The 9,914-nt window shown below is 55.1% G+C and overlaps 1 protein-coding gene across 3 annotated transcripts in view; it reads right to left on the bottom strand.

Annotated features, from left to right (window-relative positions):
- Window positions 1-1,899: 1,899 nt before the first annotated feature.
- Window positions 1,900-9,914, bottom strand: part of LOC103816327 (Krueppel-like factor 5) — a 29,013-nt gene continuing 20,998 nt past the window's right edge. For all 3 annotated transcript variants that reach the window (XM_018914228.3, XM_009090279.4, XM_018914229.3), the window contains exons 4-5: window positions 8,677-8,736; window positions 1,900-4,960 (exon numbers count right to left, since the gene is read on the bottom strand). In XM_018914228.3, coding sequence (XP_018769773.1) covers window positions 4,782-4,960; window positions 8,677-8,736 — 239 coding nt within the window. In that variant the 3' untranslated portion in view covers window positions 1,900-4,781. The remainder of the gene's footprint in view (window positions 4,961-8,676; window positions 8,737-9,914) is intronic.

Here is a 9,914-nt window from a genome sequence, read left to right as displayed (position 1 = left end):
ATGCCGAGTGTCCCGGGGGCCGGAGCTCTCCCGGCCGCGCTGTTTGCCGTGTGTTATTTGAGCATTCATCTTGTTCAAGCACCACCTTAGCGCCGCAGGACGGGCCCTATCTCGCAGAAAAGAACCAAGAGCCTTCCTCCCCCCCCCCCGTCCCTCACTTTCCCCCGGGCCTGGATTACCCCAAATAAACACTGGCTTTGGGTAATCGTTAACTTTAATGGCTCGGCTGCAGCGGGAGGCTCGAGGGGTTGATGGTCCTCGGGAGATAAGGGCAGGGTTTGAAGGGCAGCGCTCGTGGCCGCTGTCACGGGAACATTCTGTGCCTTCCCCAAAATCCAGCCTGCTGGAGCTCTCCCCGGTGTTTTCCTGCGGGTGTTGGGAGTCAGGATTTGTCCCGTAGGTGGCAGCCCGGGGGTGGCTTTGCCGCAGCCAGAGCACACGCGTGTCCCGATGCCACCATCCTCTGCCGAGCTCCGGGACAGCCGCAGAACCCGCCCGACCGCTCCTCCCCGCTGGAATTGTGTTTTCCCGAGCCAATAAATAACTTTACAGCCCGGGCCGTGGGCACATCAAACAGAACAGCCCACAGCTGCCGGGGGAGATGTCGGTACAGAAAGTTCAAAATTAAAGCCACCCTCAAAGTCACTGCCAGGCTGGAGGGGCATCTCCAGGGCCCTTCCAGATCCCCAGGGAAGCTGGGCTTTCGTCCCCCCACGTCCCAGCAGACCTTGGGCACAGGGTGACACTGAGCCGGACCTTGGCTGTCCCGTGGGACTTCCAGCTTCTCCCTCTGGAACCACCCGGGGAGCAGAGGAAGGACAGAGCCTCCCCCAGGGGGTTTCCCATCCCCACCCTCCTTCCTTGTGTTTTCCAGGTCCTGGACACGGTGTGGTGCCATCAGCATTGCTTCCTTCTGAATTCCAAGACAGCCGGGAGGAGTCTCCTGTTGGTGCTGTCACCTCCCGGCCGTGCCCCATGAGACCGTGTGGCCTCCTCCAGGCTTCCCCCAGGATTTTACCCCTCCCTGTCCCTCCTGCTCCCCTTCCTGTCCTTGACCAGTGGGATCCTGGCATTGCTGGAGCTTTAACAGCCCAGCAGGAACAGTCTGTGCACCGGCCCAGCTTTTATAGCCCTCACTTCACCATCACACAAACAAGGCCGGGAAGGGGACGGTGACAGGGGACACTGCAGGGAGGGACAGCCACGGGGTGGGAAAGGGAGCAGGGCTTTTTAAAAGGGATCCTGCTTTGCTGAGACCCTGCTGAGGGGTGAGCCTGAACTTCCATCCGAGCCCTGTCCCAGATTTGCACCGCTCAAAGAGGAGGTCCAGGGAGGAGCTGGCCCAGAGGAATCTCAGCCAGGTGTGACACCTCTGCAGTGGGGCCCTCTCTGCGGTTTTCCCCACTTTGGGGGGGCACTTCAGGTTCTCAAGCATTAAGCCACCCTCTAAACCTCCCTGACATCCCTGTTATTCACTGTCCTGGTGACTTCACCAGGAACAGCCCAGTGGCACAGCCAGAGCACAGCCCAGTGGCACAGCAGTGTCACTGGACAGGAGGGGGTCACAGAATGTTCTGGTGTCTTGTCCCTCTCCCCCTCCTGGCTCTGCTTCAGCTCCTTCCAGGACCTGTGGATGCCCCATTTCCCTTCTCAGGATAAAGAATGGGAGCACATATAGGAGAGGGGATCAAAAACAAGAGCTGTGCCTCTCCCCATCCCTTCTCATGGCACTGGGACAGGGACAACTCCAGGCTCACACCGTTCATGGACCCTTCCCTGCCTGGACCCCCATTTCCCCAGTAAAAAAGCTTTATTCCTTCTTTCCTTATGCCTGGAAAGGCAGGGGGTGGAGGCAAGAAAAGCTCTTGGAGCAGGAAGGACCAGAAGCCAGACCAGGTCTGCAGGTGATAAAATTTTATTACAAAATAGGAGATGGATCAATATTCCTGGGGGAGTTCGGTGGGGGAGAGGGGATCTGTAACCAACACAGCATCCCAGGAAAAGAAATCTTTCCCCCTCCCACATTTTCCAGGTCCCAATTTCTTCCCCATTGTGTTCATCTTGGATAATAAAGGATCACCTGGGAGAACCCACGAAGTCACACAGCACTTTTGGCCTATTTACAGCGATTTTCTCCCCGTTACCAAACAGAGATGAGGCAGCCACATTCCAGCGTTTGATCCACTCCTTGTAAAGTGGTGGACATTTCCAAAAAGTCCCAGGGGACTGGGGATGGAGGGACCTTCATTTGTCATGAGTGTGGCTCCACCATTCCCCTTTCCCCAGCTTTCTCCCCAAAAACAGCTGCCCTTAGCCACTAATACAAATACAGAGCTGTCCGCTCTGTCCATAGAAAAGTAAAGGAACAAAAGCTGAGGATTTGCTGTGGTTTTCATTTTTAAAAACAAAAAATCGTTGCATAGAGAAGAGTTTGCATGTGAGGAGTTTGCATACAGAGCAGTGTGTGGGTGCTAAAACACTTCTGCCCCTCTCAGATAGAAAAAATAATATATATATATTTATATATTTACACACACAGAGTCCAGGGGAGGACAAACAGAGGCTGTAGGGAAAAAGATTCCCAAGATTAGCAGGAAAATTATGTCCAAATCCCCTCGGATTTTAAGCTGCCTGTTGGTGGGTTTGGCTTTGTACTGGGTTTTAGCAAACTGGTTTTGGGCTCCATCAGCATCACAGGGTGGGGAAGGAGGGGAATTAGGGATGGGAAGAGGAGGTTTCCTTCTCCAAAGGCAGAGGGGGGTGAAGAGACCATTCTGAGAGGGTCACAGGTGGGGCCGATGGTGATACACATGAAGACCTGTGCCTTGGGGTTTGGCTGCTGCCCTGGGGAGGTCCAACCACAAAAGATGCCCCAAAAAACCGTCTTGGAGCATGGAGGTTGGTGCTGAGGGCTGCAAAACTGTTCCCACTGTTGGGAAAGCCATCCAGCAATTCCATGGCCTTTCCCACCCTCCCTGGAGGCACAGGAGGGTCCTGGCTGAGGAGCCACAGGGAAGGGTCACCACAGAGCTGGACCGGCGTCCGTCCCAAAGCCGACAGCACACCACGGACCCCAAATCCTTCCTGCCCTCCTCTGCTGTCAAACAGACCCATGGGATTGGTTCTGTTTATCCAAGGAAAAGGCCAAGCAGGAACCCAGCAGTGGCTCTGGCAGCAGCGGAGAGGAGTGGCCTCCAAATTCCATCTGGCCATGCCATGGTGCATCCTGGCCCTCCATCCCACACATCAATCCGTGAGTCACCCAAATTTATCCATGGAGAAATGAGAGAAGGAGGAGGGTGGGGAACAAATCAGTGTTCTGCTGGACACAGCAGACCCATTATTTGGTCCTGATTAATTTACAATGCTCACAGCTGGTCTTGGAACTGGCCCTTGTTGTGCCCAAATTTAACCCCTGGAAGGCTTTGGAGAACAGGGATGTGCATCCCATGGGATGGGGGAAGGAGCTTAGGGAGCCAGAGGAGGTGAACCTGTGAGGTAGTCATGTGATTCCACTCTGAACAGCAGGATTTATTGGAATTTGTTTCCAAGATGCTTTTTTCCCTGGGTTTTTTTTCCCCAATCTGCTGGAATGGCAACAGCACAGGCCTGGTGGGACGAGCAGCCACCAAGTCCTTGTGGGATTCTGGAGAAGGGACCACTGGTGGATTCTGGGACACCAGACCTTCAGCAGTGGCTCTTCTGCTGTCCCCCAGGTGGCTTCAAACCCACACTGGTCCTCCCAGAGACACCCAAAGTTTAAATTCCTCTTGGAAGCAGAAATGCTAAGGACACAACCATAAAAACCTGGCCAGGCAGGGCAGGTGCTCACAGTCCCAAGCTGGCTGCCAGGAATGGGCTCAGAGGTGACGCTTTTGTCACCTGGTTTTTTGCTGCCCCTTGTTTGAAGGGTGAGTTTGTCACAGGTCTGTTCTTCTGTGCCCCCACAGAAACTGGGATTGTCACCACCAACAGCCCTGGGCATGGCTCCTGTTCTGGCACGGCACTGGTGTCACATCCACGGTCACACCATCGGGGACAGGGTCACATCCATGGTCACACCCTGGCACCGGTGCCATATCCATGGTCACACCACAGCACCAGTGTTATATCCCTGGTTACACCACAGGGGACAGTGTCACATCCACAGCCATGCCATGGGACAGCGTCACATCCATGGTCACACCATGGGGGACAGGTGCCATATCCATGGTCACACCATGGGAAACAGTGTCACATCCACGGCCATGCCATGGGACAGGTGCCACATCCATGACCACACCATGGCACCAGTGCCACACCCATGGTCACACCATGGGACAAGGTGCCACGTCTATGCTCACACAGTGTCACATCCATGGCTATGCCATGGGACTGTCCTAGAGAGTCCAAGTGAGAGCTGTCACAGCCAAGCTGTCACATCCTCCTGGGCCTCACCAAAGGGGCAAAACCCATCCCAGAGGGCCTTGAGACACCAAGTTGCTCCTGAGTGATGAATAAATAGCAGGATTGCCAGAAGAAAGCCCTTGGGCATCCAGGCTCCAGCGCCCCAGTGCCACCAGGAGCCTCGTCAGGAGCTCAGTCTGCAGTCAGGGCTGGTTTGAGGTGGGCTGGGGGGGGTTCCAGTCTCTGGTAAAACCAGACAGCGTCGGGGCCGGGCTGGCAGGGCTCTCCTGCCGCCTCGGCGACGGCGGCGCGGGGTCGTTCCTATGTACAGGTCCTTCCCTGGGAGAAGGGAAGAGTTTGAGCTGCTCTCGGAGAAGTGGGAAGGGAGGCAGCTCCTAATTCTGGTGCCTCTTCATGTGCAGGGCCAGGTGGTCGGAGCGGGAGAAGCAGCGGCCGCACGCCAGGCACTTGAAGGGCTTGGCCCCCGTGTGCTTGCGGTAGTGCCGCGTGAGCTCGTCCGAGCGGGCGAAGCGCCAGTCGCAGCCTTCCCATGTGCACTTGTAGGGCTTCTCACCTGCCCGGGGACAGCCACAGGTCACACGTGTGCCCAGCCCCCAAAACCCCCCTGGACTCTGGAGACCCCCCATCAGTGGCACTGCCAGGGCTCCCTGGTGTGCACAGCCTGGGGCCGCTGAGGGAGCACGGGCTGAGCTGCACCATAGGTCTTGTCCCTCTCCACCCCCTGCCCAGCCTCCCAAAAACATCCCCAAGCCTCTAGGAGTCACCCGATTTCCTTGGCACTGCCAGGGCTGCACACAGCCCAGCACCACCGAAGGACTGAGCTGCACCAAACAGGTCCTGCCCCTCTTCACCCCCTCCCACTTTGCCTTCTGGTGCTCTTCAAGTTCCTGCTGGATTTTGGAGCATTTCTGGCAAAAAACAACTTGTGAATTAGGTTGGTTTTTTAAATAAAAAGCCAGAAATTCCTAAGGAAGCTGTGAGTGGTGGGAGGCACCAGGAGGAAGATAGGGCACTAAATATAAATTTCAATCTGAAAAATCTAAATTTTTTTGAAACCGCCATCCAATGTAGGTGGCTGCCCAATTCCTGGAAGTGCTCAAGGCCAGGTTGGATGGGGTTTGGAGCACCCTGGTCTAATGGAAGATGTCCCTAAAGGATCAGATAGCCTTTAAAGACCCCTCCCAAAGCCAAACCATTCCAGGATTCCATGACCTAATGCTCCACACCTCCGAGTTCCCCTGCCAGCAGCTCTGTACACAACCTATTGTGTTTCCTTCAGCGTATTCAGCTGATGTCATCCCCATGCCTTCTCCCCCTCCCTCCCAAACACACCCATTCCCAACCGAAATCCATTCAAGCACGCACCTTCCCAGCCGGCTGGGAGCTGCGCTGGAAAAGCCGGCGGCCGCTTCCAGCCGGGCCACGGGGCTGAGCCCCAGCTGCAGCCCTGTCCCCACACAGGGTGTGGTGCTCTCAAACATTAGTGCTGCTCTTAACAGCCTGAACAGGCAGGCAGAGTTCAGGGAATGTGCTGACATTCCCGACCTCAAATATTTACCCTTCCCGGGGCCAACTGCCGGGCGCAGCGGCGCGGCGGGAGCGCACGTCCGCACGCAGCACGCGTGCACAGGCATGTGTGCTCTGCCCTGCCGTGCTTCCAGGGATTCCTTCCTCCCCGGGCTTCCAGGGAGACCTTCCCATGCTTTCAGGGAGCCCTTCCTCCCACAGGCTGCTCCATGGAACCAGGGAATCCTGGAACAGCTCAGCTTGGAAAGGATCGTAAAGCCCTTCGTGTTCCAGGTTCCACCAACTTCCAGGGATTCCTTCAACAACTTCTAGGGATTCCTTCCTCTCCATGCTCCCAGGGAGCCCTTCTTCCCATAGGCTGCTCCACAGAGCCAGGGAATCCTGGAACGCCTTGTCTTGGAATGGGCCTTAAAGCCCATCTTCCCCAGACCAGATTCCACTAGACCACGTTCCATCTTCCACTAGATCCAAGTCTTATCCAACCTGGCCTTGAACAATTCCAGGGCTCGGAATGCCACGTTTGGCCAGGGAAGTGAAATTAGCCACAGCAAGGTCTCCAGTGCCTTGCCTGCAGCGGATAAAACACAAAACCATGGATACATGGACCTGGAGGAGGCAGAGTAGTGCAAGCACATCCTGCTCCTCCAAAAACCCCTGGATGCTGCTCCATGGGAAAGGGAGAGGGATTTTTATGGCTCAGGTAAACACAGCACTTGCAGAGGATTTACAAGGAGTTGGAGAGGGTTTTATGGGACTTGGGACATGCCAAGACAAAGGTAAGATTTTCCCAAAAGCAGGATTTGCCCAAAGGCAGGATTTTCCCAAAAGAGGGATTTTCCCAAAGGCAGGATTTTCCCAAAGGCAGGATTTGCCCCTTGCAGCCCAGACCCTGTCCCCTCCAGGTCACCTAGCTGGGTCAAGCCCAGAGAAGCCCTTTGCTTTCAAACAATGCCAGGTGGATGTCCAGGACAGGAACCCAAGGTTTCCCATTGTCCCAGGAGCTGGCTGCCTCTCCCAGGACAGCACGGCAGGGCGGGCTCAAACAAAGGATCCGAGGTGGCATTCCCGCCCCGGGGGTTTATGTTTAACCTCACAATGGCACCCAGGAAACGAATGGTGGCTCCAGCAGAGGAAAACAGCCAGCCGTGGCAACAGAAACCACAGGGAAAGAGCTCCCAGAACAGTGACTTCTCAGGCAGGGAATGGGAGAAGGGACATTCTTAACCCTTTGGGTGGTGGAGCTGAGGCAGGATTTGGGGTGAGCCCTTGCTCTTGCAGCTCTGGTGAGGACCTCAGCAGCTCTGGTGAGGACCTCAGCAAGGATCAAAGCAAAACACGAGGCTTAGAAACATTGGATGCAGAGACCCTGGGCCAGGACTGTAGGATGGTTCAGGACTGGATTCCCTGCTTTTTGCTCATCCCACAACACCACCAGTGGTCCTGACTCCTCAGCTCACACCCTCCCTTACCTCTTCACCCTTCCCTCTAACAGCAGGGGAAGGGAAGGAGGCAAAGCCACTTGGATTTCCTGCATAATTACTGAGAAACCTGGAGAAACCACTGAGTTTTCCTGGATTTCAAACCCACCCAGGTTTTCTTCCTGGGTACATCTTTATATGTGATAGGTAAGGAGGCACGCAACTCATGGATCCTGTCCTGGGCACAGAGCTCCCAACAGAAGGGACAAGAGATATTTACTTTAATTTAATTTCAAAGCCCTGATTCCAGACTGTGATAAACCCCTATCAGCACCCAGCTCTGGGACAACATCCTTCCTGTTCCTTTTTTTCCAGCCCTTCTGTGCTGTTTTCCAGCCCCTCGTGCCCAGCCCCTGCCAAAGAACCACCATGGCTCAGGCACAAGATGAAATTCTTTGTTTGAAGGGCTGATAAGGGTGGGGGGGGGGGGGAGGAACGGAGCCAAGAGCAAGAAGCAATTCCCAGCCACAGAAAGGGCTTTGGTCGTTGTTCATAAAAACCAGAAGTGAACTCTGGGCCCGGCTTAATTGCTCTCAGTAAAGATCAGCCCTCCTATAAAAGAGATTTATGAGGGCACTGATGGTTCCTGGACTACCTGGGGATCTGATAATGTTTCAGGTATAATAAATGCCTTAATGAGGGCGCCAGGGCTTGAATGCAGAGTGTCACGGAGCTGGGATCAGCCCAGGGGAGCTGTGCTGGGAGCTGCTCCCAGCTGGGCTCCCTGTGGCACCTTCAGCCCATCCTCTCATGAACTGGGAGCCCTTCCCTGGGTGGGTTCAGTGGAACTCAGGGAGACACGAGGGGTTCCTCCCTCTCCCTGGGTGCCCTGGGGTGGGGATTTGACACAGAAGAGATGCTCTGGTCTCCTCAGAGATCCCAAAGGTGCAGCACAGGCCTTTTGCAGCCTTCCTGTAGGATCAGCAGGATCAGCCCCAGGTAGGACTTGGAACATCTCAAGGGAAGAGCTCAGAGTGACAAAAAATTAAAGAATCAAAGAACAAATCAGGTTGGGAGGAACCTTAAAGCCCATCTTGCACCACAGTAACTTCCACTGTCCCAGGCTGCTCCCAGCCCCAGTGTCCAGCCTGGCCTTGGACACTCCCAGGGATCCAGGGGCAGCCCCAGCTGCTCTGGGCACCCTGTGCCAGGGCCTGCTCACCCTCCCAGCCAGGAATTCCTTCCCAATATCCCACCTGACCTTGCCCTTTTTTGGGGAGGTTTGGTACCTGAGGCTGGCAGCATTTCCTGGAGCTGCTCTTACCTGTGTGAGTCCTCTGATGTGCCTTCAGGTGGGAGCTCTTGGTGTAAACCTTTGAGCAACCTGCAAGGACAGAAAAAAAAATCACAATTTCCCTGTGAGAAAGGGGCCCTTGCTTAAACAAACTCTGATATTTGAAGGGAGGGACAGAGCTGGGCCATGCAAATAAGCCTGGCTTGAGCTCAGCACTAAGGAGCGTTTGCTCTTAGGCAGAGAGACTTTAACACCTTCTCCTGCCACCCATGGGAATTGTGCTGGGAATTAGGGGCGGGCAGACACGCACAGAGGTTCAAACCCCCTTCCAGCACAGGATGAAAAGACCTGATTCTCCCACGTTTCTGGCTCTGTGCTGCACTGGGCTCCACTCTGGGCTGACACGGCTTTGCAAGACTGGGTTTTGTAACAGTCCTGGCCCAGCAGACGTGGTACCAATGTTCCAGGAAGCAGGAAACAGCCAGGGACAGTCACAACTTGGCTTCCAGGTCCCAGAGCAGAGCCAGGGGGAAGTGTTTTCACAAGACCAGCATGAGCAGGTTTCAAGACAGTGTTTAACAGAAACACCGTGACTGGGGAACAGTTCCAACTGCAAGTATCTCAAAAGGAGTCAGTTTAACTCCTCTGAAGTTTAAGTTGGATAAAGCTTAAGGAAGCCTCTGCTGCCCTTTCTGGCCCTGCTGCTTTGTGTTTTGATGAGGACATTCAAATATGAATTTGCATTTTTATGACCTGCACAAGCAGCACAGGGATAATTTTCATCCCAGTGTTTCCACCCAGGCCAGAGGAGCCTCCTGCTCAGGATCAGCCCTTAGTCCTGTCCTGCTCAGGTGGGGCAGGAGCTGCTTTTCTCCTCCTTGGCAGGAGGGGTGTGACCCCATTCAGTTTTGCTTCTGGGGCTCTGAAGTTTTGCCAGCCTCTCACATCTGGGAGAGGGATCATGGAATGAAGGAATGGCTTGGATTGGAAGGGAGCTCAAAGCTTTTCCCATTCCATGGGCAGGGACACCTCCCACTGTCCCAGGCTGCTCCCAGCCCCAGTGTCCAGCCTGCTCTTGGGCACTGCCAGGGATCCAGGGGCAGCCACAGCTGCTCTGGGCACCCTGTGCCAGGGCCTGCCCACCCTCCCAGGGAATAATTCCCAATTCCCAATATCCCATCCCTTGCTGCTCTCTGGCAGTGGGAGCCATTCCCTGGCTCCTGTCCCTCCAAGCCTTGTCCCACGTCCTTCTCCAGCTCTCCTGGAGC

The sequence above is a fragment of the Serinus canaria genome, chromosome 4A (assembly GCF_022539315.1).
Source record: "Serinus canaria isolate serCan28SL12 chromosome 4A, serCan2020, whole genome shotgun sequence".
Taxonomy (NCBI): Eukaryota; Metazoa; Chordata; class Aves; order Passeriformes; family Fringillidae; genus Serinus; species Serinus canaria.
Note: the sequence above shows the minus strand (reverse complement) of the source record. Positions and strands in the feature narration are given on the sequence as shown.